The sequence below is a fragment of the Sphaerodactylus townsendi genome, linkage group LG03 (assembly GCF_021028975.2).
Source record: "Sphaerodactylus townsendi isolate TG3544 linkage group LG03, MPM_Stown_v2.3, whole genome shotgun sequence".
Classification (NCBI taxonomy): Eukaryota; Metazoa; Chordata; class Lepidosauria; order Squamata; family Sphaerodactylidae; genus Sphaerodactylus; species Sphaerodactylus townsendi.
In genome coordinates this window covers 13328960-13355800 of record NC_059427.1, presented here as the reverse complement: position 1 = coordinate 13355800, position 26841 = coordinate 13328960, and the positions used below count along the sequence as shown (strand labels likewise).

At 47.1% G+C, this 26841-nt stretch overlaps 1 protein-coding gene across 1 annotated transcript in view; it reads left to right on the top strand.

Moving 5' to 3' along the window:
- Window positions 1-26841, top strand: part of LOC125428763 (cytochrome P450 2K6-like) — a 62377-nt gene that overhangs the window by 1533 nt on the left and 34003 nt on the right. The window contains 4 exon segments of the mRNA XM_048489386.1: window positions 10534-10696; window positions 12297-12446; window positions 15704-15864; window positions 25687-25860. Coding sequence (XP_048345343.1) covers window positions 10534-10696; window positions 12297-12446; window positions 15704-15864; window positions 25687-25860 — 648 coding nt within the window.

Here is a 26841-nt window from a genome sequence, read left to right as displayed (position 1 = left end):
GAGATACAAATAATTAGTAAACCTCTACTCTTGGGAACCTGTGAGAACTCTGCTGGATCCCACCTCTGATGCCATACCTCCCTCCTTTCAGTGGCAGTGGCATGAGGGGAGGTTAAGAGAGCCTCGTGGTATTCTAATCTTGGAGGAACCTGGTTTGATTCCCAGCCTGTCAGCCTGAGCTGTGTGGAGTGCTTATCTGGGGGGAATTCAGGATTAGCTCTGTACACTCTCACACACACGCTTAAAGCTAAAGGGTGACCTTGGGCTAGTCACAGCTTCTCGAGCTCTCTCAGCTCCCACCCCACCCCACCAGGGTGTTTGTTGTGAGGGGGAAGGCCAGGAGGATTGTAAGCCCCTTTGAGGTCTCCCCAGGAGAGAAAGTGTGTGGATATAACCATAAACTCCTCCTCCCTCCTCCTCCCTCCTCCCTCCTCCTCTTTCTTCTTCTTCTTCTTCTTCTTCTTCTTCTTTCTCTCTTTCTTCTTTCTTCTTCTTCTTCTTCTTCTTCTTCTTTCTTTCTCTTTTCTTCTTCTTCTTTTCTTCTTCTTTCTTCTTTCTTCTTTCTTCTCTCCCCCTTCCCTCTCCCTCTCCCTCGTGTGTATGTGTGTGTATGTGTTTCACTTCCACTGGAGTTACTGCCTATGTACTGTTCTCACTGCTCATATCTGGCCGTCTGAGGAACATTCTAAGCAGCACGAACATTTTAAAAAAAGTGACAGTTACACACAGGCAGCCGCATGTCCTTCACTACAGGAGCTTAGGAAAAGCTGTGTTTTACCTGGGCCAGGCGGTATGAAATTCTCAGGTATGGAACTATCTGTTACTCTCGCCTGACTGACTATAGCGGCTCGGAATTTTCAGAGGAATTGGCCCAGCAGTTACTGAGGTATACCTTCATCAACAAAAACACTGTTAGCTTTTTATATATATAGATGATACCACATTGATGGCAGAAAGCAGTGAAGACTTTAAATGACTAGCAATGAAGATTAAATCAGAAAGATCCAAAACAGGATTACAACTGAACATCAAGAAGTGAAAAATAATGAGCCAGGGTGTTCCCATGGCAGGTACATGGCGTGCTTCAGGGGAGTCTCCTCTCCCCAGTGTTGTTTAATATCTACAAGCGGTTCCTGGCACAGCTGGTTTGGTGCTTTGGGTGGGGTTGTGACCAATATGAGAACGTCACCCTGTTTTTTCTGTCGCTGGAAGGCCAGCTAGCCGCTGCCCCAGACGTGATGGACTCAGCAATGGAAGGGTGAAGGCTCTTATGAGCTGGATGAAATGTAGAAGAAAGGGAAAAAGGGAGAGCTGACAAGTCTACAGACTGAGAAATAAGAAAGAACTGGGTTAGGATGGTTTATATTAAAAAGGGATTTTAGAGGTCCTGTGAGAGGACGCCTAGGGGCAAACAATGAAAAGGGGACCGAGGTTAGGTGGGCAGAGGCGAGGGCTTTGAGGCAGGGTTGAGAAATCAAACCTCAGGAAGGTCTTTAGTTGGAAGTACTTCAAAAGCAGGAGATATTCTCTAGGGGACAAGGTTTTCTAGTACTGCCCTCTCCAGTCAGTTCTCTGAGTGGTAAACAAGTTTACTAGGTTCACCAAATCCCTAATACCCTGTAATTCTGCAAGAGATATACCAGTAGACACTCTTGTAAATATGAATAAGTAAACTAAATATTTATTTATGTTACTAATACTCTATTTTTAAATGTAACCCTTGAACTCCACAGTACAAAACAGAGTTTAAAGCAAAATAAACATGCAAGGTTAAGTGGCTTGTGTGTGTCTCTAACTACCCTGTTGAAGGAATCGGCACAAAGGAAAGCATTGATCAGGGAGGTTTCCTACACTTTTTCCCTGTACAGAGGAGGGTGAAGGGGAACCTCGTTACAGGCTCCAACATGCTGATAACACGGAGCTTTTTCTGTTGATGGATGTCCAGGTAGCTGCTGCCCCAGATATCCTGGCACAGTGTCTGGAGACCATGGCTGGATGGTTGAGGAAAAATAGACTGAGGTTAAATCCATCAGAGAAGGGGGTCCTGTGGCTGTGACAGGGTGTGGGGTGTGGGGTTAGGGTTGGTGGAGGGTTCTTAACTGCCTTGATTTGATTGTGTGGCTTTACAACCTGCCTCATCAGTCTCTCACACACACAGTGAAGGTGGCCTTTTCCCACCTTTGACAGGCCAGGCAGTTGGCCCCCTACCTGTCCCTCTCAGACTTAGCCAAAGTGATCCATGCAACTGTCACCCCCAGGTTGGATTACTGTAATTTGTTCTATGCTGGCCTACCGTTGAGACTGATACAGAAGATCAAACTGGTTCTGCATGCCGCGACAAGGCTCCTCACTGGAGTGACAGTGGGGAAGCATATTACACCCATCTTATACTGGCTTCACTGGTTGGCAGTTGAGTTCTGGATCCTGTTCAAGGTTCTGGGGTTGACTTTTAAGGTCTTGAGCTGTCTGGGGCCCTATACATTTCCCTGTATAGCCCACAGAAGACACTTCAGCCTTCCAATCTAAGAACATAAGGGGGCTTTCCGCACTACAGAAGGGAGCTAAGGTCGACTCGGTTCCCTTCAGTAAGGGGTGATTCCAGGCTGTCCGCACAGCAACTTACTTGGCCCCCTGGAACCGAGCTAAGTGGGCAGGATCATCTTGGTGCCTGTTTCGCTCCTCAATCGTGATTGGAGCTTGTGTTACCATAGGAAATAGGAGTATTCTTTTTTTAACAGTTTTACAGTTTACAGTTTACAGTTACATGTCCGCCCATGACTCTCTCCCGCTTCTGGCGACATGCCATACAAAGCCGCTCCTGATTGGTTGAACTGGATGGAGGTGTCGTTGATAAGGCCCTGCATCTCTCAAGCTTCGCTGCATCGTATTCCTTGTTCCAGCAGAAAGGTGACTAGGATCATAACTGGCGTACAAGGATGTCGCGAAAGTTCTGGAGGTGAGGGGGAACTTGGAGACAAAAAACAATGTTGAGCTCGGCTAAAAAAAAAAGTGCGGAGACACTGAGGTGAACCTAGATAGAAACCAGTACAACTCTGTCAGTGCGGAAAGCCCCAAGAACATAAGAACTAGCCAGCTGGATCCGACCAGAGTCCATCTAGTCCAGCATTCTGCTACTCGCAGTGGCCCACCAGGCGCCTTTGGGAGCTCACATGCAGAATGTGAAAGCAATGGCCTTCTGCTCCTGCTGCTACTCCCGAGCACCTGGTCTGCTAAGGCATTTGCGATCTCAGATCAAGGAGGATCAAGATTGGTAGCCATAGATCGACTTCTCCTCCATAAATCTGTCCAAGCCCTTTTTAAAGCTATCCAGGTTAGTGGCCATCACCACCTCCTGTGGCAGCATATTCCAAACACCAATCACATGTTGTGGGAAGAAGTGTTTCCTTTTATTAGTCCTAATTCTTCCCCCCAGCATTTTCAATGTATGCCCCTTGGTTCTAGTATTGTGAGAAAGAGAGAAAAATTCTCTCTGTCAACATTTTCTACCCCATGCATAATTTTATAGACTTCAATCATATCCCCCCTCCTCTCCAAACTAAAGAGCCCCAAACGCTGCAGCCTCCCCTCATAGGGAAGGTGCTCCAGTCCCTCAATCATCCTTTGTTGCCTCCTTCTCCAAGACTTCTCTTTTTCTATCTCTTCTCGATAAGTCCTTTTGAGATGCGCTTACCAGAACTGGAACACATGTACTCCAAGTGTAGGGTCTAGCATTCACTGGTGGCATGGCCAGTGGTGGGACTCAGCTGGTAGTTAGCCAGCTGAATCCCACCAAGGGGGGGTGAGTGACGAGCCTTTCTGAGCCCCGGAGAAATCCCTCCAGGGCTGGGAAAGGCACATCGCCCAACGGGCTTGCTCTCCCCTGCAAGGGCGAGAGACGAGCCTTTCTGAACCTCAGAGAGATCTGGGACTGGGAAAGGCCCGTCACCGCTCACCCCTTCAAGGGCGAGGGGCTTTTCTCGCCCCTACAAGGGTGAGCAATGGGTTTGCTCTTCCCTGCAAGGGGGAGAGATGAGCCTTTCTGAGCCCCGGAGAGATCTGGGGCTGGGAAAGGCCCGACACCGCTTACCCCTGCAAGGGTGAGTGAGGGGGCCTTTCTCACCCCTGCAAGGGCAAGCAATGGGCTTGCTCTCTCTCCAAGAGCAAGCAACGGGCCTTGGGCAGAACAAGCTGCACCAGTCCCCAGCCCCTGCCAGGTTGCTATGCCCATGGATCACAGTATCCACGGGCAGAACAAGTTTTCCCAGCCCCCCCCCCCCCCCCGAGGATCCATGGGCAGAGTAAGCTCCCAGCCCCCTCAGCTCCAGCATGTTTGTTCTGGCCATGAATCGTAGGACCATTGCTGTGTTCAGATTTGTGAGTTGGGGCATGTTCTTTAATGTGACGTTGACTTTGAAATGACCCGGTCAAAAAAATTGTTGTTTGGTGGTGGTGGGAGAGGGCAGTCGGCTCCCCCCCCCCCCGGCAAAACTCAGATTTTGCCCCAGGCTCCATTTTGCCTAGCTACGCCTCTAGTGAGGGCATCTTCATAGTAGTAGCCTGGCCTTTTGATCCCTTTGATTGCTTACTGCCTGGAGACATCCTTTGGGTGGTGTTCGTTAGTCATAGTCTTGATTCTAGTGTAGTCAAAAGGCCAGGCTACTACTATGCAGATGCCCTCACCAGACAAAAGATGTATGTAACCCCCATGATCAGAATGGGTTGACCCAGAAAGGGGTGGAGACTCAAAGCAGCAGGAGGCTGCAGACCTCATGTAGTTTGGAGGAGACAAGGTTACCAGACTCCGACCTTGATTTGTATAAGCCCTTAACACCTTGTTAAGGGTTTTTTTGTGGTTGTAATGGGTGAGAGTTCTCCTGGAAACCTTCATCATGTTGAATCCTGTTTACCAAGCCCTTGGAGTCTTCAGGAGCCAACCCACTTGCAGGAAGAATTGGACTTGGCAATATCAGAAGACTGTAACTAGAAGGACTTGAAATGAAACCTGAACAGGACCTTGAAGATGTTAAATGTTAGATGTTGATGTTTGATGTTATATGTTAAGAAAGTAAACCATTTTGTTTTTAAAATTTGTCGTTGCAAACTCATTCCAAGTTCTGCCCCACAGAACCCACCGATAGAGGTTACATGTACAGCCCAGAAACCATGCAACACCCCAGTGATTCTGGCTGTGAAAGCCTTTGAAAATACATAGCATGTAAATGTTTTTTTTCTTGCTTTTGTAATTCTTTTCCAGTTCCCCCTGCAGTATGGAGTTTGTAGTGGGATACCATTAAATCCATTGCTACAGAAGGACATTTTGTGTGCCTGTTATCAAGTTTGGCAGGATTAGCAGTTGCATAATTCCTTCCTGGGAAAACAAGATATGGTCAAAGTTTATTCCCACTCTGATCACATCCAGAAATGACAGCTGGAAATACATGGCGGACTCTACCCAGAGCTGCCTTGGAGTACTGTTTAGGAAAAGTGCTGTCTTACACATAGTTATGGTCTTGTGAGGCCATTTGTAGTCAGTGAGCTGAGAAGGAAGAATGTTTAAGATTGCACTGTTAATATCTGAGGTCTGTTCACAAACTCCAGAAGACAGATGTCCCAGCAGAGTCACTTTCTGGGCTCCAGTCAACCTGGAAAATGGGGTGCTGTGTGGTTTCCAGGATGTATGGCCGTGTTCTAGCAGCATTCTCTCTTGATGGTTCCCCTGCATCTGTGGTTGACATCTTCAGAGGATCTGATAGTAAGAAAGCAAGTGGAGTATATATACCTGTTGGAGTGCCCAGGGTGGGGGAAAGAACCATTGTCTGTTAAAAAGTAAAGGGTGCAATTAGCAAGCTAGATTTACATGTGTTGAGTGGGATCCACCCATTAGCATGTGAGTAACAATGAAGATAGCAACGTCAATGGGTGAGGGCATCTGAAGAGAAGTACACCACACAATAGAAGAAACCACACAGCACCCCAGTGATTCTGGCCATGAAAGCCTTCGACAATACAAACCTGGAAAATAATTTGCACTGCTCCTTAAGTCTGGCTGTCAAATGCAAAGCCGAAGCAGAGGAATCCTGCTCCAATGCTTTTGCCCAAAAGTTGCTTCCTAGCCATTCCAGAGCATAGGTGTGATCTTCAGGGAGACTTAGGGGCTTGAGCACTCACCCTCCAGGATTTGGCCAGGAACTGGGCCTCTACCTCCAAGATAACCTGTGCCAAGCCTGCACTGGCACAACCAGTCCCAAGACATATTCACATGAGAGACTCCAATACAATGACAGCTGAGTTCTAGGACTGCCCGTAGGAAACACAACAAAACTCTCAGTCGGCAGGAAATAAAATCCTCCAGCTTTGAAAGATGTACTCTGTTACGTTGATCTTCCTTTTGGCAGATGTCATGGTCAGTGCTATGAAAGAGTATGAAATGTTGCTGGACATTATCTTAGCAGAGTACATGATCTTGTAAAAGCTGAGGAGACAAGGGCACTATATTGTAGGGGTGCGTCAGCGGACCCAGTAGAGCCTCAGAAAGTGCACAGGAATGCCTGCGCCATCTGTCCCCTCCTGGGCTCACACGCACACCCATCACGAGACCCCTCTGACTCACAGGTCAGAAGATGCCCCAGACACGGGTCACAAGACCCCCGAATGTAGATTCGACCCAGACAGGAACGTTTCCTCCCGCACGTACGCAGCCCCCAATGAGTCATGAATTGCGCAACTTTCTCCCGCTCTCCCGCCTTCCCAAACCCTTAATAAAAGGTGCCAGGGACCCCAGCTCGGCAGATTAGCCAGATCCACAGATCACGCTAGATCGCCACTGGCTTCTCTCCACCGGCTTCCTGATATCGCTGCATCTCGTCTCTTCATTGCATCTTCCGTAACAACTTCACTATATGCTCACTGTTTTGCATATGTTGTGAACTTAAGTGGTAAAATATGTGCCAGAAAATGTTCCTGGGTAGAAATTTTCTGAGTGAGTTACCTGAGAACTTTTCTGAAAACTTTACCAAAAATGTTTTGCTTTGTTTAAACTCTTCCAGGAGGCAAACATAAATCTGACAGAATTTTGCCCCACTAGGTGGGCTGTTAGAGCAGCTTCCTTAGTGGCTTCAAATAGTAGGGAGTTGATCCAGTTCTTTGAGAGGAGTTCCTGGGGCAAAAGCAGATGGGTAGGCATGAAGCTTGTTGAGATTTGCTTTTTACTCCATGGGAAGTTATCGATGTTTGTGTTTGGTCATTTGGACACATTAAGCACAGTTCTTCAAAAAAAAGTAATCTGCCGTTCCATCAAGCAGAACTTCTTCTTGCTTCGACAAAGGAGAGTACAGAGCAACTGCAGAACAACTTTGAACAGTTCTGTCTCAGACAGACACAACAGCAAAAAGACTTTGATTTAGAGTCCTACAGTTCCTAAATGCAGAAAGCCTGCATGACGTGTTGATGCTGGATGTGATCCTCACCAGTTTCCTTCTCCTAAGGATTTCTACAGGAAAATCTTTTATGAAATCATAATATGTACAGCAATTTACACCATCGCTCTTCCTCAGATGTGTCCCAATAAATGCACAAAATTTAAACATTTGCTATAGGAGAGGATGATGGTATATACCAGTGATGGTGAACCTTTTCAAGACTGAGTGCCCAAACTGCAACTCAAAACCCACTTATTTATCGCAAAGTGTCAACACGGCAATTTAGCCTGAATACTGAGGTTTTAGTATAGAAAAAACTGTTGGCTCCAAGGCGTGCGTTACTCGGGAGTAAGCTTGGTGGTAGTCGGTGGCTTTGCTTTGAAGCAACTGTGCAACGCTTCGAATGGGTGAATCACGACCCTAGGAGGGTTTACTCAGAAGCAACCGAGCTTACTCCCAGGTAAAAGATCATGCTTTCATTCTTCCCATGAAAATCAGTAGGATTTAACAGCACTTAACAGGGTTACCTACACTGCTTCCCTAAAACTAGGTCTTAGGTTTAATGCTAATAATCTCCCTGAAATAATTACACTATTATCACATGACAAACTCTGTGCACGCGTGCCCACAGAGAGGGCTCTGAGTGCCACCTCTGGCACCCGTGTCATAGGTTCGCCACCACTGGTATATACATTCTAAACGTTTACTAAAATTGTCTGGGATGCTGCCATCTTCATCGGGTCATGTTTTTGGATATTGCAAGGAAACAGAAAGTTAAATTTTTAGCTCTTTGTGATGTGATTGATCTGTTCAGTGGAGAACAAGGGAAATGTCTGCATAAGCTAATACCGGAATTAGGTAAATGTATCAGAATAGCCCTTATCCTACCTGTTTCCCCCTGCACCTCAGAAAGGTCGTTTGCATGCCTTCATAGAATAAAGACCATAATACAGTCAAGCTTGAGACAATCAAGGCTCAATTACACGGCTCTTCTTCATGGCCATGAACAGATTTCTCAGGAAATCGATCTTAATGTTATAGCTAATGAGTTCATTCAAAGAACATCAACTGGAACAAAGGGCCTTTCCCCACTTTTCCCTCGGCTGCCGTCGCTGCGCGCAATTCCCAGCACGCGGCATCCCTGGCGTGCGCCCGGGCGTCCTCACGACCCCGCATTCTACAAGGGGTCATTAAAAGGCGCCCTTTGCAAAAGCGCCAGGGATGCCTCACGCTGAGGGGGCGCGACAGCGGCAGCGTCGGGGTGGCTGCACTGTTGGCCGCCCCTCTCGTGGGGAGTGCCAGGGGACCCCGCGCTACTCTCCTCAAGTAGCGCGGGGCTTAAGGTAAGTGGGGAAAGGCCCATATACATTCAGTGTCATTTTAAGTACAGGATTTTTTGAACTGTAAGATTTTAACAAGTGGGTTGTACTTAGCTAAGGCAATCTGTGTAGAGAAATTTGGACGGTTAGGTGGGTTATGGCAGGAGAGGACGCTTGTGGGAGCAGTAGAAGGGGTAATAGGAGGTCTGGAGAATATTTGATTGCATTGTAATTTAAAAACTGCAAATAAGCAGTTCATTTTGTTATTTAATGGTATAAGTTGTATTTCAGTTATCTGAAGGTCATTTGTGGTTGCTTTACAGCTTGAATGTTTGTGTTTTTAGAATGGCATTTTTTAGCAGTGTGCTAAGAGAGCAAGATATTTAAAATCCTAGGTGGTATAAGGGTTGCGTTTTCTTTGGGGGGATGACTGTGGGCACTGTTCTGAATTGCCACAAAATGTGCTTGTACTTACTTACAGGATATGTGTTTGAAGTGAGAAGAAGATAGCTACTACTCAACTCTATACGTTACCCCTCCCTAAATCCCCCATGGCGCCACCTCCATAGATCCCCCATGGCACCACCTCCATAGAGAGTGGCCTCTCCCTGTGATGTCACTGTCTCCTCATTATTGTTACCGCCAGGAAAATAAACAAAATATTTTCCTGAAGTCAGGTTGCCTGGCTACACTGGCTCCATGCCTGGATGCGGAGACTTGTGTGGTTCAGAAGTCTTCATAAGGCTCACAAAGAATGTATATGTATGATTGTGCCAATGCTATATGGTTTCCCTTGTGTTTGTGTCATTTTAGGATGTTTTTTTCTGAAACCCCCCCCCCCCTCTAATATAAGGGTTATTAAACCTGGATCCACTCTGTGGGGAAAAACAATACATAAACATTTTAATAATAATACACCGCTCTTTTCTTAAAGGCTAACAATTGTATTTGTGATGTTACACTTGCATTGCTCGCTCTTTCTTTTACTAATTTTGTGAGTTTTTGCAGGTTAAAAAAAAGATAATTGTGTATTTGTGTGTGTGTTATCCATATGTAAGGTTACAAATAGGCCTGAAGAAAGGTCTGTCCTTTGATAATGTGTGAATAAGACTCAAATAACATTTTTTCTCTAGATTAGTTAGCAATTCCATTTATATGCCATTGTGGCTGGGAGGCAAATCACTTATAATTGAAGCAGTCACACATACTGTGTTCAGTTGTGGTAAAATGTTGTGTCTGTGTAGACTCTAACTGTGGGTTCTGTGGGGCAGAACTTGGAAGGAGTTGCAAAGAACTAACTTTTAAAACAAAATGGTTTACTTCCTTAACAAATAACACTTTTAACATTAACATTTAACATTAACAATTTACAGTCCTTCTAGGTTGCATTTCAAGTCCTTATCTTGACAATCTACTGATAAATGCAAAGTCCAATTCTTCCTGCTGGTGGTTGGCTTATGAAGACTTCAGAGGCTTGGTGAATGGGATCCAAGATGATGAAGGTCCCCAAATGAACTCCCATCAACTACATACATAGCAAGCCCTTAAACAAGGTGTTAAGAGCTTATAAAGAATTAAATCAAGGACCCAGCCTGGTAGCCTTGCTTCCTCCAACTTTACCAGTTTTTGCAGCCTTCTGCTGCTTTGAGTCTCCACCCCTTTCTGGGTCAACCCATTCTGAACATAGGGGTTACATCTGGACATGCCATCTTGGTTCTGTGAGAGGTTGTTCGTATCTAAAGACTGGGATGGTCAGAATAATATTTCTCACTTTTTTTTCTTCATTTACTTTTCAGTTATCCAAGCAGTATGGGCCTGTGTTCAGCATTCAAATGGGAGCTCAGAAAATGGTAGTGCTGACAGGTTATGAGACTGTAAAGGAGGCTTTGGTGAACCAGGCCGATGCTTTTGCTGAGAGGCCCTTCATCCCAATATTTGAAGAAATTATGAAGGGCTATGGTGAGGTCCACTCATTCCTATTGTTGCCAGCCTACATATGAAACAAAGCAACAAACTGTCATCTCAACTCCTGCTATAGAAGATGCTCTCTGTTTAAAGAACTAGGATACTTAAACTATAGCTTAAGAGTACTTTGCTAATTTTTCAACTCTGTTCTGAAGACCTTTCAGCTTGTCTCTATGCCATTCATTAAAATTTTGCTTAGGGTGGAAAGGGAAGGAGAAAACTTTTTCCCCTACAGAAAGAGAACTCAGTGACACACAGTTAAACTGATGGATAATAGTTTCAGGACAGACCAAAGGAAGGAGCCGCTGGACCTGTTTTATTTCGGTGCAATAGGGTTAACTTGGCCAGCTGGAAATATCAGGAAAGACAACAGAGAGTTCAGATAACCTTATAGGATAAGGCAGCTTGCTGTGTTATTAATCAACAAGGCTGAAGAAGGCAAGAAGTCTTTGTGCCACAGGGGGAAGTTGCATTATGGAGACAGCTGAAATTGGTCATCGCTTGACATGATATCACTTCCGAGTGGGAGACCCAGAAGGGGCACTACTGCTCTAGACCATATGAAAGCCTTTGCTTTCTGCCACGCATCAATATTGACATAGCAAAGTCAAAAAAATCAATTGCAGTCCTATGATCCATGCATAACAAAACCTGTTTGTTTATTTCTTTACCTAATGTATACCTTGTCTTTCTCTCTAATGGGAACCCAAAGCAGCTTACATTGTTCCACTGTCCGCCATTTGGTCCTCACAACAGCCCTGTGAGGTAGATTAGAAGGTGCGACTGGCCCAGGGAAGTGTGTGTGGTTGGCCCAGGGAGTTGGGGATATGAATGAAGCTAGAGAAGATGATTGCACTGAGTCCTGTGTTATTTAGTTAGCAAACAGGGTGCAGTCTACTGAAAGTGGCAAACTTGAATCTTCATTTACCCTTTTATATAGGAACATAATCTTCAACTCTTCATTTTACCCAAGGAACTGAAGAGCTGACATAGGTAGAACACAGGAAGATAATTTTTCGGGGGGTGGGGTCCTGCCCATTACCTCTAACATTTGGGTGACCTGACCTACATTAAGCATATCCAACACTACACTAGACTCAGGCCCCTTCCGCACATGCAAAATAATGCACTTTCAATCCACTTTCACAATTGTTTCAAGTGGATTTTGCTATTTTGCACAGTAAAATCCAACTGCAAAGTGCATGGAAAGTGGATTGAAAGTGCAAGGGGCCCAAGTGTGGTGGAAGGGGTTAAGAGGAGAAAGCCAGGTTCAAATTCCCTCTGGTGCCCTAGAAGCTGGATGGGTGACCTTGGGCTAGTCACACTGTCTCAACCTAGTCTACATCACAGGGAGGATAAAATAGAAGAAAGGAGAATTATGTAAGTTGCACAACTGGAATAGCTATGACAGTGGTGGCGAACCTTTGGCACTCCAGATGTTATGGACTACAATTCCCATGAGCCCATGCCAGCATGGCCAATTGGCCTTGCTGGCAGGGGCTGATGGGAACTGTAGTCCATAACATCTGGAGTGCCAAAGGTTCGCCACCACGGAGCTATGGCAACCTGAAATCTGGCTCTCACTTCCATCCAGGTATCGTTTTCGCTCATGGTGAGAACTGGAGAGTGATGCGGCGATTTGCGTTATCTACCTTACGAGACTACGGAATGGGCAAGAGGATCATCGAAGACAGGATTGTTGAGGAGTGTGATTTCCTGATAAAGCAATTTGAATCTTATGAAGGTGGGTTGGTATTCTCTGCTTCCGCTGCAAAACAAATGGGTTTCTAATGATTTATTGGCATGGCTTACCCCAAAGAATTCTAACAACCGTCACTTGAAATTTCTGAAATTATTTGTCACATGTTCTGTATTTACAGCTTCCCAGGTTCCCTGAGGAGACAGAATCTTTTTGAGATTTGCTTGGCAACTCATGTCCTCCTTTTAAGCACCAGGATAAAACATTTCTTTCTCCCAGGTTTTTAATTTAAGGAGCTGATCTTTTAACAACACTATTATAGTGTGTGAAAAATCATATTCATGTTACGCTGCTTAATTTTCTATTTTTATGCTTTAATATTTAAAAAATGTTGGGTTATAATATCCTTTCTTCCATCCAAGTTATCTCCCACTCCCATCTCCTCTCTGTTTGTTTGTTTGTTGTAGTCGACCCACGTGGTCAGCGTAAGAACGAGACGAGACGCGGAGATAACATCTGGTGGAGATCGCCAGCAGCGGGAGACCGGAGGTCCGTGTTCCTAGCGAGTCTCCCGCATGCCGGTTCCTGGCACCTTTTATTGTTATCCTATCGGGGGCGTGTAGGAGGGAGGACCAGGGGGAGTTCCGGGAGAGCGGGAGGCGGGAGGTCGGGAGATCATCATGTGATGCATGATCTCACCTGGCTACGTGCGGAGAGGAGCGTAGGCGTCCGAGCCTAATCCTCACCTGGGGGCAAGACCATTGTCCCTGCGCCCGGTGATTGAGCCAGACAGTTCATGACCCGTGACTCATAGGGGGATGAGGAGTGGGGGTGCGGTGCGACCAGAAGGCCGTAGGTCCGTTGGCGTCCCAACGTTCTACCACGGTGCTGCTGGGTCAGCAGTGCATTACTACAGTTTGTTTGTTTATTTATGGGTTTTTTATACCACTCTACCCCCGGAGGGCTCTGAGCGGTGTTAATAAATCTTTGATTCTGTTTGAGTTTGGAATCTGCTTCAGTATGATTATTTTGGTGCCTTGAGAAAGGGTTTGCCAGAAATTAAATAAACGGGATTCTGGGACAAACACCAAGACAACTCCAACAAAAAAGAAGAGACTCTGAGAATTAACAAAGCTTGGCTACCAGTACTTAAAAACACCAGAATCAAAGGCCAAGGGAATGCTAAGTTCATGGACAATGGACTCCACCCAGACACAGTATTTGCATTCACAAATACTGCTGCTGCTGCAGGGAATGCAAATGCGACTACAAATATAAAAGGACTGATACCCCCACCTGCAATACAATGCACTAAACCACACCTTTGCATAACACTTACTGATTGGTTCCCCACCCTGGGACATGGACAATATATACCCCGCTATACATTCCCTTCTCAATAGACACAGTGTGTAACAGACTTCTCTCTGTGATACACCTCTGAAGATGCCAGCCACAGATGCAGGTGAAATGTTAGGAACAAGATCTACCAGACCACAGCCACACAGCCCGGAAAACCCACAACAACCAGTTGAAAGCCGTGAAAGCCTTTGACAATACACAGAACTAGCTTGTTCATGGATTATATTTTATTTCTGTTCGACACTTATCAAAGTAAATAGTGTCTGTTCTATCATTAATTTCTCACATGAATAAAGTGATCCTCATTATCTTACAATACTGTTACCATAGCTGGAACTAGAAATGCCAGGTGATCAAGCTGTATTCAGAAAAGGAACAGGTGCTAAAGGTCACTGGAGCATATGAGAGAATTTCAGAAGAAAATCAGTTTGTGTTTCATAGATTTCAGTGAAGCTTTTGCCTGTTTAGATAATGAAAAAACTGTGGCTGGTTATAATGAAAATGGGTGTGTCACAGCATCTGATTCTTTTGATGCACAACCTGGTTACTGTTAGGACAGAATATGAGGACACAGAATGGTTTTCAATTGGCAAAGGTGTTAGACAAGGATGCATTTTATCTCCCTGTCTCCTCAATCTATATGCAGAACATATAAGGAAAGTTGGATTAGATATAGATCAGGGGTAGGGAACCTGCGGCTCTCCAGATGTTCAGGAACTACAATTCCCATCAGCCCCAACCAGCATGGCCAATTGGCTGAACACCAATTGGCCATGCTGACAGAGGCTGATGGGAATTGCAGTTCCTGAACATCTGGAGAGCCGCAGGTTCCCTACCCCTGATATAGATGAAGATGAAGTGAAAATTGGGGGCAGGAATATTAACAACAGGAGATGTCTAGATGACGCCACATTACTATCAGAAAATAGTTAAGACTTGAAACAACTGCTGCGAAAGGTTAAAATGGAAAGTGACAAAGCAGGATTACAGCTGAACACCATGAAGACAAAATAATTACAATTGGCAACTTACTCAACTTTAAGGTTTGCAATGAGAAAACTTAAATTGTTCAAGATTACCTATTCCTTGGCTCCATTATCAACCCAAAGGGAGAGGCTGCAACCAAGGAATCAGAAGGAAATTGAGACTGGGAAGGACAACAGTCAGGAAGTTACAAAAAATTATATATGACCCGGAAAACCCACAACATCCTTATAAAAGATTCTTAGGTGTAAAGATTTGTAACTGTCATGTCATAGTTTTCCCCATTACTATGGACGGATGGATGTGAAAGTTGGACAGTGAGGTAAGCTGACAGGAAGAAAGTAGATTCCTTTGAAATGTGGTGTTGGAAGAATGTTCTATGGATGCTGTGGACTGCCACAAAGACAAATCAGTGGGTTCTATAAAGCCAGAACTCTCCCTAGAAGCTAAAATGACTAAACTGAGGCTATTGTAGTTTGGTCACATTATGAGAAGACAAGAGTCACTGCAAAAAACAATAATGCTTGGAAAAGTGGAAGCAGAAAGAGGAAAATCCTACATAAAATGGATTGGATCAATCAAGGGAGCCACAGCCTGAGCAGGGCTATGAACGATAGGGCGTTAATTCGTAGGGTCACCACCAGTGGTGGGATTCAGCCTATTTGCACCTATTCGGTAGAACCGGTTGCTAATTTTTGTGTCGAGTTCAGAGAACTGGTTGTAATCCACCACTGAGTCCACTTGGAACCGGTTGTTAAATTATTTGAATCCTACCACTGGTCAACACACACACACACACACACACACACACACACACACACACACAGAGAGAGAGAGAGAGAGAGAGAGAGAGAGAGAGAGATTCTGCTCTTGATCAGGCCCCAAGCCATTGAAAGGCAACAATAATAGTGATGTTCTTTCCTAATTAAATATTCCCTTCTTTTTAATTCTTGTAGGAAAACCATTTGAGAACGCTGCAATTATGAATGTTGCAGTTTCCAATATTATAGTATCAATATTACTTGGCAAATGATTTGAATATGAAGATGCCAGATTTAGAAGACTGCTGAGATTGGTCAATGAAAATGCCCGGCTTGTGGGAAGCCCTTCAGCCCAGGTAACTTCTCCATTTTAAAATCATTCTCTCTCTCTCTCTCTCTCTCTCTCTCTCTCTCTCTCTCTCTCTCTCTCTCTCTCTCTCTCAGTCACTCACACACACAGCCTATCAATTCAGTAAAGCTGCGGGTGTGTGAAACTGTAACTGTTTTAAAGCAGCCATCCCTGTTGTAAACAAACAATACCTTGTTACATTCCTTACCTTATCAATGAAACAGCCAAGCACTGAGCCCTTCTGAAGAAAATAAACTTTTTTTTCCGGTGTGTTGTGAAAAGAAGGTGTTGGTGTGAATCACTACAGGAGAAGGGGAGGAGAAAAGCAATAGAAATTACCTCAGGCTGATTCCGCACACGCAGAATAATGCACTTTCAAGCTGCTTTCAGGGCTCTTTGAAGCTGTGCGGAATGGCAAAAACAGTTGTGAAAGCAGCTTGAAAGTGCATTATTTTGCGTGTGCGGAATGAGCCAAAGATTCCTATTTTGTCTCCCCAGGCTTTCTCTGCAATAGCACCAGGTAATCCAACACAGTTGTTTGTTAAAATCGCCTTGCTGACCACTTGCAACCCACACTATGACAAAAATCAACTTGACCACTACTACTGAATGCTGGAACTGGATAGATGGTGTGTAGAGCTGAGAAAGCAAAGCAACGCCTTTATTGGCATAAAAAGAACAACAACAACAAAACACAGCAAACATAAAAAAATTTAAAGGCAAAAAGGATAACCTCAGAGAGCTGAGAAAGCGTGAGGCTATGGACCTTCAAGTCCATAAAAGGTTTCCCATTGCAGAATTTCTAAGTCTTAAGATGCTATGAAGGCTGGAGAGAGAGAGGGAGAGAGAGAGAGAGAGAGAGAGAGAGAGAGAGAGAGAGAGAGAGGCCCCTTCCGCAAACGCAAAATAATGCATTTTCAAACCACTTTCACAACTGTTTGCAAGTGGATTTTGCTATTCCGCACAGCTTCAAAGAGCACTGAAAGCAGTTTGAAAGTGCATTATTCTGCATGTGCGGAATGAGCCAGAGAGAGAGAGAGAGAGAGAGAGAGAGAGAGAGAGAGAGAGAGAGAGAGAGTCATAGATTTCGAAGGGGCCATACAGTCCACCTAATCCAACTTCCTTTTCCATGCAGGACCGGGCAAGAGCATCCCAGAAAAAGTGTTTGTTCAATCACTGCTTAAAGATCGCCAGTGGAGGGAGCTCACCACCTCCCTAGGTAGCTGATTTCATTGTTGAACAACTTTTACTGTCATTTCCCCCCTAAAATCCAGTCGGAATCTTTCTGCCCCTAATTTAAGCCCATTGCTGCGAGTCCTATCTTCCGCTGCCAACAGGAACAGCTCCTTGCCCCTCCTCTGAGCGATAATCCTTCAAATTCTTTAAGATATCAATCATGTCCCCTTTCAGTCTTCTCTCCTCCAGATTAAATATTTTCAAATCCTTCAACCATGACTTGTAGGGCTTGGTCTCTAGGCTCCTGACCATCTTCACCACTCTCCTCTACACTTGCTCTATTTCTGTCCACACCCTTTTTAAAGCGAGGCCTCCAGATCTGGACACAATACTCCAGGTGAGGCTTGACCAATGCAACGTACAGCAAGACTATAACATCTAGCAATTGGGATGTTATGCCCCTGGTGATACACCCCAGGATCGCATTAGCCTTTTTTGTTGCTGCGTCACACTGGCTGCTCATAAAAACCTCCCAAGAAGGAGAATGCATCCCGCCAGTGTATTTCACTGTCAAAAAGCCCTTAGGAAGTTCTTCTTAATATTGAGGTGGAATCTGTCTTCCTTTAGTTTGAATGCATTACTCTGTGTCCTAGTGTCTAAAGCAGCAGAAAACAAGCTTGTTCCATCATCAACATGACACCTCTTCAAATATTTAAACATGGCTATCATGTCAGCACTTAACCTTCGTTTTTCCAGACTAAACATACCCAGCTCCTTAAGTCTCTCCTCCTAGGGCAGTGATGGCGAACCTTTTTGAGACCGAGTGCCCAAATTGCAACCCAAAACCCACTTATTTATCGCAAAGTGCCAACACAGCAATTTAACCTGAATACTGAAGTTTTAGTTTAGGAAAAAAGGTTGGCTCCGAGGAGTGCGTTACTCAGGATTAAGCTTGGTGGTAGTCGGTTTTGAAGCAACCATGCAACTCTTCCAACGGGTGAATCATGACCCTAGGAGGGTTCACTCGGAACAAGCCCCATTGCCAGCAACTGAGCTTACTCCCAGATAAAGGAGCGTGCTTTAGTTCTTTGCATGAAAATCAGTGGGGTTTAACAGTGCTCAACAGGGTTACCTACACTGCTTCCCTAAAACTAGGTCTTAGGATTAATGCTAATAATTGAGCCCAGTGGCCCAGGACAGCCTAGATGTGGGGGGGGGGACTCTGTTTGCACGTGCCCACAGAGAGGGCTCTGAGTGCCACCTCTGGCACCTGTGCCATAGGTTCACCACCACTGTCCTAGGGCATGGAATCTAGACCTTTTACAATTTTGATCACCTTCCTCTGGACTCGCTGCAACTTGTCAATATTCTTCTTGAATTCTGCTGCCCAGAACTGGAACAGTATTCTAGGTGAAGTCTGACCAATGCAAATTAGAGCGGTACTGTTACTTGATCTAAACCCGTGGTTCTCAACCTGTGGGTCGGGACCCCTTTGGGGGTCGAACGACCCTTTCACAAGGGTCGCCTAAGGCTCTCTGCATCAGTGTTCTCCATCTGTAAAATGGATAAATGTTAGGGTTGGGGGTCACCACAACACGAGGAACTGTATTAAAGGGTCGCGGCATTAGGAAGGTTGAGAACCGCTGATCTAGACACTATACTCCTATTGATGCAGTCCAGAATTGCATTGTTTTTCTTCGATGCCACGTCACACCGTTACAGCTTTGAATGCGTTTAAGTGTCACCTGTGTTGTACATTTTAATTTCAACAATGGCAATAAAGGTTTCTAGAGAAAAAAAACATTGACAGCATTCTTTTGATGTAGCAATGTCATCTCTTGATTAAAGAAGGAAACAAGATTGATCTGACAGGACCTGTTGGGGACGAATCTATGCTGACTTCCCAAGACCACCAACTTGTCCTTCAGACGCTTGTAGACTGGACCCTTTAAAATCTTCTCTGGTGTTTTCCCTGGGATAAAGGTCAGACTGGCTGGCTTGTAGTTTCCTCGGTCACCCCTCTCCCTTTTTTTGAAAATGGGCATAATTTTTGCTCTCCTCCAGTCTTGTAGCACTTTTCCCATCTGCCGCAAGGTGTGGGAAATGAAGGACAAAGGCTTAGCAAACTCTCTAGATAGTTCTTTCAGCACCCTTAAGTTCATACCATCTGGCCCAGGGGATTTGGACACATCCAATGCAGCCAAGTGCTTCTCAACTGCGTCTTTGTCCCTTGTCAGTAGCCCGGATGCCGTTTCTTGCCTACAACCAGTGGTAGAATCCAAAAATTTTAGTAACAGGTTCCCATGGTGGTGGGATTCAAACTGTGGCGTAGCGCCAATGGGGCTGGGCGGGGCATGATAGGGGCGTGGCCGGGCATTCTGGGGGGGGGGCTTTCCTGGGCGGGGCTGGTGGGCAAGCGGACGCGAGTCCGCTACGCTTTCAGTCCCCTTAGGGCGGGAAATCGACCGCACGAGGGGGTAGGCGCAGGCTGCCATGCACGCCGGTGCACCTCCTGCTAGACTGCTTCAAGTTCTGCACGCTACTGCTGAGAGGAGGGATGTAACTAAGGCAAAAATCACGTGGCAAAATCACCAATTAGTAACCCCCTCTCAGCACACACAAATGTTTATTTATTTATTTATTTATTATGAGATTTATAAGCCGCCTCACCCCCGAAGGGCTCGAGGCGGCTCACAGAAGAGCTGCACATTCAGCAACAATCAATAAAACATCTCAAATACAGAAGTACAGCTTAATTCATTAAAACTTAAAACTTAAAACTTTAAAACTTAATAACAGTTTCAATTACATACTGGTTGAGATATCAGAGCGCCCGAACTACAGGCCAATGGAGGGAGGGGATAGGTCGGCCCAAGATGGAAACCAGGGCCCGGCACGCATTTGGAAAACGGCAGCTTCAGTGGGGTGATAGAACCGCTGCCAGCCCCCCCCCAAAGGCCCGTGGAATAGTTCAGTCTTGCAGGCCCTATGAACTCACCAAGGTCCCACAGGGCCCGGACAGCTGGAGGTAGAGCATTCGACCAGGCAGGCCAGGGCCGTAAAGGCCCTGGCCCGGGTCGAGGCCAGCCGCACCATCGCAGGGCCAGGGATCTCCAGCAGCTCTGCTGCCGCCGAACGCAGCGGCCTGTTTGGGACATAGGGGGTGATGCGGTCCCCTGTGAGGGTATGCGGGCCCCTATGCCGCTGTGAAGGCCTTAAAGGTCATTACATAACACCTTGAAAATCGATCCGTAACTCCATATACTGGGAGCTGGCCAGTGCAGGCAGCTGCAGCAATTACACAGGGGTGATGTGGATCTGGAATAACCACCACCTGTCAGGAAGCCGGGCTGCCGCATTCTGACCAGCTTCAACTTCTGATCAGTCGCGAAGGGAAGGCCCACGTAGAGCTTTGAAGTTACAGTAATCCAACCTCGCAGGTGACCGGTCGTGATGGGATCACAGTGGCGAAAAATAGGTCGCACTGGGAGAGATAGGGAGCCAGCCGCCGAGCCTGGTGGAGGTGAAAAACGCAACCCGGGTGAACATGGGCCACCTGGGTCTCCATCGATAGTGTGAAGAGTCCAGGGCGACCCCCAGGCTGCAGTACGCCAAAGATACCGGGCCAACTTCCAACCCCTCTCCAAGACTGGCAATAAATTCCCTGGTTCCTCTCCCCCCCGCCCAGCCAAAGCGACCTCCGCCAGCTCGCTGGATTGTTTTAACCTGCTCTGCCTCAACCAACCAGCAACCGACTCCAAACAATGCTGTAGAGCTATAGGGGCAGAGGCCGGCCCCACCTCCATCAACAGAATGAGCTGGGTGCCATCAGCATATTGGTGATACAGACCAGCCCAAAACTCTGGTAGACCAGCTGAGCCAGGGGTCGCATGTAGATGTTAAATAAGAGCGGGGAAAGCAAGGACTCCCTGGATGCGACCTCTACAACTAAGTGGGGCCCTATGGGAGGCCTCTATCCCCGCACTCCATAGGCCTGCTTGATCCCTACCCCTGGAGAAACGAGGCAATCCACTGGAAGGACAGTGCCCCCCGTGACTCCAGAGGTGGCCAGGCAGTGGATCGCGCGGTCGTGATCGACTCATATCAAATGCTGCTGTAAGATCTAATAGAATCAGTACGCCGATCCGGGCCTCGGCCCAGCTGCATGCGGAGTGTATCTGTGATGGCTTAATGGTGGACGGTCTCGGCCCCATGTCCAGCACGGAAGCCGGACTGGAAGGGATCGAAGCCGATGTGTCCTCCAGGAAACCCCTGAAGTTGCTCCAACACCACTCTCTCAACCACCTTCCCCAGAAACGAAAGATTCGAGACGTGGGCGGTAAATGGCCAGATCGCCAGGATTCAAGGGATGGTCTTTTCAAGAGTGGGCGGAGCAATGCCGCCTTCAACCCACCCGGAAACACTCCTTGCTCAAGGGAGCAGTTGACTATATTCACCAGGTGGGGTCGTGAATTCCTCCCGGCAGGCTTTTATTAGCTGTGGAGGGGCACGGATCCAGAGGGACAGGTAGTGGTGTCTAACAGCAGCCAGGACCCCTTGTCAACATCGGACTCGCTGGAGTAGGGAAAACCGGTCCAAGCTTGGACCTGAAGACGGGCGAAGGAGCCTCGAAGCCCTTTACTGTATCGTAAATGTGGCTGGAAGGTCCCGGAGGAGTGACATGACTTTGTCTACAAAAAAGCTCTGCAATGGGTCACAGCCAATAATAATTGAGAATTTGTGGATCCCTCCACCAAAGAGGTGAGGGACCCAACAGTCCCAAATAATTGTGCCGGGCTTTAGAGCGAGCAGACGCGAGGGAGGATGAAAAATAAGCCCTCTTCACCCTCCTTATCGCCAACTCATAGGCCTTCATAAACGTCCTGTAAGTTGTTCGTGCCACTTCGTCGTGAGACTTCCTCCACGCTCGCTCTAGCCGTCTGAGTTCCCGCTTCATCTGACACAACTCCCCAGTATACCAAGGAGCCTGCCGTGAGCGGGGGCGCAGAGGGCACTTGGGAGCAATTTCCTCGATGGCATTGGAGAGTCTGGAGTTCCAGTCTGCCACCTGCTCATCGAGGGTACCAGAGGGCTCAGGGTCCCGCAGGGCATTCAGGAACCCGATCGGTTCCATAAGTCTCTGCGGGCGGACATAAATAAGTCCGTCGCCTAGACGGGGTTGGCGCGGCCGATCCATCCGGACCTTCAGGGCAAAATGGTCGGACCATGGCACTCTGCTAACAGAGGATACCGCCATATCCACTCCCGCCCCAAAGCATCTTCAGGGTTCAAAGTGTGGACCGGGTTTCATGGGTGGCGCCGGGTAAGCTTAATAGGGAGAGTCCCAGCATCGCCATGGATGAGACAATTGTACCTACTGTTGCTGAACATGAGGCGTAAGGCCCACATGGACGCTTGAAGTTCCCAAGACAACAAGCCGAGGGAAACGCAACGCCTACTCCAGCCACCGCCTCCGTTAGCAGCCGTGGGTAGGCCGTCACTGGTGCGCTTAGGGCGACCGGTACACCAGGAAGACGGCCAACCTCTCCCCTGACAACCACTCCAAACCAGCACATTCGAACCCGGGAATTTGAGGGGCAGGGGCTGCCCTGAAGGCGATGGCATCCCGTATGAACATTGCCACACCTCCCCCCCCCGCCCTGTGTGTTCGAGGCTGGTGGGACACACGCTAAAACCCGGGGGTGAGACTTCGCTTAAGGCGCATCAGCTCACCTTCTCGCACTCCAGGTCTCGGTGATGTAGCCAGGTCTGCTCTGCTGCTCTCGGTGAAAATCTCGGAGCGTCAAGGGTCTTGGTTGTTGATGGACCTGGTGCATTAATCAACACCAGGCTCGAAGCAGAGTATACCTGAGCCCTTCTGCCCGCATCCCTTGGGATAGGCCGGAGGGCAGAAGGGGGCCGAGCATGAATGCATCTCCTCCCCCTTCTCTCATATGGCCCCCTCCTACCGCCATATATCTACCCTGGTCCCCATACTACTGCAGGATCCTCCGCTGGCTCCGCGCATAACTGCCCCCCCCCGCTGCCATCCCCTCCCATGATAGAGACCAAGTACAACTTACAGCAGCCTCACAACAACTATCTACTCTACTAGCCTAACTTATATATATACATATGTACTGGCTGCCAACAGCCACTCAACAACACTGTTCCCTGGCTTTGGCAGCAACTAATCCTAATTACTAAATCTAAGTAAGGTGCAGCAAGGTTAATAAAGTGCTAGTGCAGTGTAGTGCTCCAATTAATAGTAATAAGATGGTTAAATGGTAATAATGGTGGTTAATGACGGCTGCTGGATCCAACCTATTAACCCAGAGTCAGATCACATAGCCCAGTACACATCAGTCGGGAGTCACTGCCACTTCTTAGTAACCTACTCTCAGGAACCTTAGTAACCTACTCTCAGGAACCTTAGTAACCTACTCTCAGGAACCTGTAAGAACCTGCTGGTTCTGCCTACAACCATCTCTACATGTGCTTGTTCTCTTCTTCAGGGGGAAAAAAACCTGAGGCAAAACAGTCACTGAACCTTTCTGCTTTCTCCCTGTCCTCTGTCACAATTTCCCTTCTTTATCTTGGGTTTACTCCTCATATAACTGAAGAGGCTTTTGTTGTTGCAGTGAGCATTCCTGGCCAGTGTCAACTCACTGTGAGCTTTGGCCTCTCTGATGGCTGAAGATTGTGTTAACCCTGCCTTAATCTCATAATTTACCTTTTGTGCCTGGCAGATTCAGACTCTGTGACTGCTCTTGGGTATATTTCTGTCTGCTCTGGGGACTCTCCCCTTGGCTACCGATCCTACCAGTGTCGTATCTGCACGGCTCGCTTTCCTACTAACAGCCTGGGGGCGCAAAAAAAGGCCCCCAGGTCGCACGTTCGCACAAGCGCCGCTGCATAGCGATTTACTGTGGCTGCGACCTGAGGCTCCTCTTCCTCCTCCCAGGGCGGCGCTGTCAAAGCTTCTAAACAACAACCCTTTAAAGAGGTTGTTGTTGTGAAGAGATAAAATCGTCTTCCCTGGCGGCGCTGTAAACGTAACCAGCGCTTCGCCGAGCGGAAGACGCCTTCCTCCCTCCCCCGGGCCCCACTTAAGGGTGGGAGGCCTGCTTCGCCGCGGAAAGCGTGCATGAGCAGGCAACAGGGAGGCCGGCGGCAAGTGGCTCCGCACGGAGCCGCCTCTGCGCCTCCCCAGCCCCACTTACCGTATGCTTCCTCGTAGCCTGTGTAGCGTAGCGGCCATCGGCCACACTGGGTCCCTCCGACCTCCAGGTCGGAGGGCGAAACGCGGGCGGGGCTGGGCACGCTCCGCAGGCGACGGTGGGAGACACGGCAATGGGGGGGAGGGTGCAGAGGCGGCTCCGTGCGGAGCCGCCTGCCTTCTGCCGGCCTCCCTGTTGCCTGCTCGCACGCTTCCGTGCGAGCAGGCTCCCACCCCCACGCCGGCGAAACTCTCGCCGGCGTGGGGGCGCGAGGTGGCCGTGCAGAAACGGCCCTAGTTTCTGCCCTGACTTTTATTCCGTTGTGTTCTAACAGTCTGTTGTCCCTCTCTGATCCTCTGCCAACTTCAATTTGTGCCTTGACTTTGGGCTTTTCATTGGATATCTGACAAAAGGAGTTGTGACTCTCAAGAGGTGATACACCAGAAATCTTGTTGGTCTCCAGAGTGCTACTGGACTCAAATCTAGCTTTACTTCCTGTGTCTCATTCATTTGCAGAGCAGGCAATGAGAAATCCCACAAGCAGTGGTGTATCTAAGGTAGGGAAGGTAGGGCATGTGCTCTATGGACTACTTGAACAGAGGCACAATCCCTGCCTGGTTGCGTGCCTGCCACAACAGCCCCTCCCAGCCCCTCAGCACCATTATATTTATAAAAATATAATATAGATTTAAAAAATTTGACCATTTCATTGTACACGGAATTGTGAACAGATATAGTACAACTACACTTAAAAGGCAGGATTAAGATATTTCTAGCCATTCGTTATTTACAGCCTATTTACTAAAAAAGGTATAACCTTCCCCAGGATCTATAAAATGGGTATATATACCTAATTAATGCTATAAATTAGACGATTAAAATTTCACATTAAAATGCAATAAATAACAATGGAGGCTCCTTTATTACACCTTCTATACATAACCCAGGAGTATCAGAGGTATAGAGTATTTCACATTTAAATATAATTTTATACTTGCGTATTTTACATACCTCTTAAGGACATGACTTGCAGCAAATAATTGGCTATTCTCCCAAGTGTAAAAGGATCATTACTGTTTAGCAATTTTGGGATTGATATTATGGAAGGCACATTTCCCATTATCAGTAGTAATAAAGCTTCCCTCTGTGGGTCACCCTTCACACAATTTTTCCTGCTTCCCTCAGCTTCTGTGTAGAGTGGGTAGCAGGGCAAGGCTGGATGAAAGAATGTGTGCTACAAGTGTGCAGACCAAGCCTTCTGGCTTCCAAAGCATTTTCTAAGTACAGCTCCAAACATTGTGTGGCATCCTTTTATCTTACTAGTTACTCCTTTGCAGAAAACGAGCAAAGACACTGGAGAGAGAACACCCAGAGGTTTCCGTTTGAGAAGATATTTAATCTTTTCCCCCCTAACTCATATTTTATTCTTTCAGCTGTATAACATGTTTCCTGCTCTGGGCTTCCTTTTGGGGGCTCACAAGACTGTCCTGAATAACAGAGATGAATTGTACGCCTTCATACAGGCCACCTTCATAGAGCACCTGAAGGACCTGGATGAGAACGACCAAAGAAGCTTCATTGATTCTTTCCTCGTTCGGCAGCAAGAGGTGACATCATTGTTCAATTATGTCAGAAGCCGCAGTTGAACTTTGAACATCTGAGTTCTCAGTGTTTCTTTTGCATTTCACTGCATGGTTCATTGGCAAGGAGCCAAGCTTCTGAAAAGAACAGCCTGTAAATTAGAAGAGAAGAAGAAGAGTTTGGATTTATATTCCCCCCTTTCTCTCCTGTAGGAGACTCAAAGGGGCTGACAATCTCCTTGCCCTTCCCCCCTCACAACAAACACCCTGTGAGGTGTGTGGGGCTGAGAGAGCTCCGAAAAGCTGTGACTAGCCTAAGGTCACCCAGCTGGCGTGTGTGGGAGTGCACAGGCTAATCTGAATTCCCCAGATAAGCCTCCACAGCTCAACGGCAGAGCGGGGAATCAAACCCGGTTCCTCCAGATCAGTATGCACCTGCTCTTAACCTCCTGTGCCACTGCTGCGCCTAGCAGGGATTTCCTAATTTTCTGCAGTTGCTGTTATGTGACTAGTACTGTCTCTGTAGGTCACATCTTACCCAGCGACTAGAAGGCAAATTTTGTAAATTTGACATCTGAGGTGCTTATTGGGGGAGAGAGTCTCCAGGACAAAGCCTCGTGTGGCCTCTCCTGCCTCTTCCTCCTTCCCACCATCCCCTTTATTTTCTTCTGTTCCTGCCTTTCCCCATCCCAGTTACACCACCCTCCTCAAGTATGTACGTGTGTTCTTCTCATTTCCTCTTTCCAAGCAATGCTATTCTTGTTGTTATAGCAGGAGGGGGGGAATGATGCTTTTCCTTGTTGGGAAATTTCCTTAGACAAAGAGTTTCCTGGAAAGTATCCTTGTAACCCACTGCCCTCACTCAGAACATCCCGAGAAGCTCTAGACTGACCCCCTAAGAAAGTTGGCTTCAGTGCAGCACCAGAACAATAACAAAACAATTTACCGGTATAACCAACCTGGTACCACCTGTGCAGTCTGGCACATGGGAAAAAGATTAACAGAAAT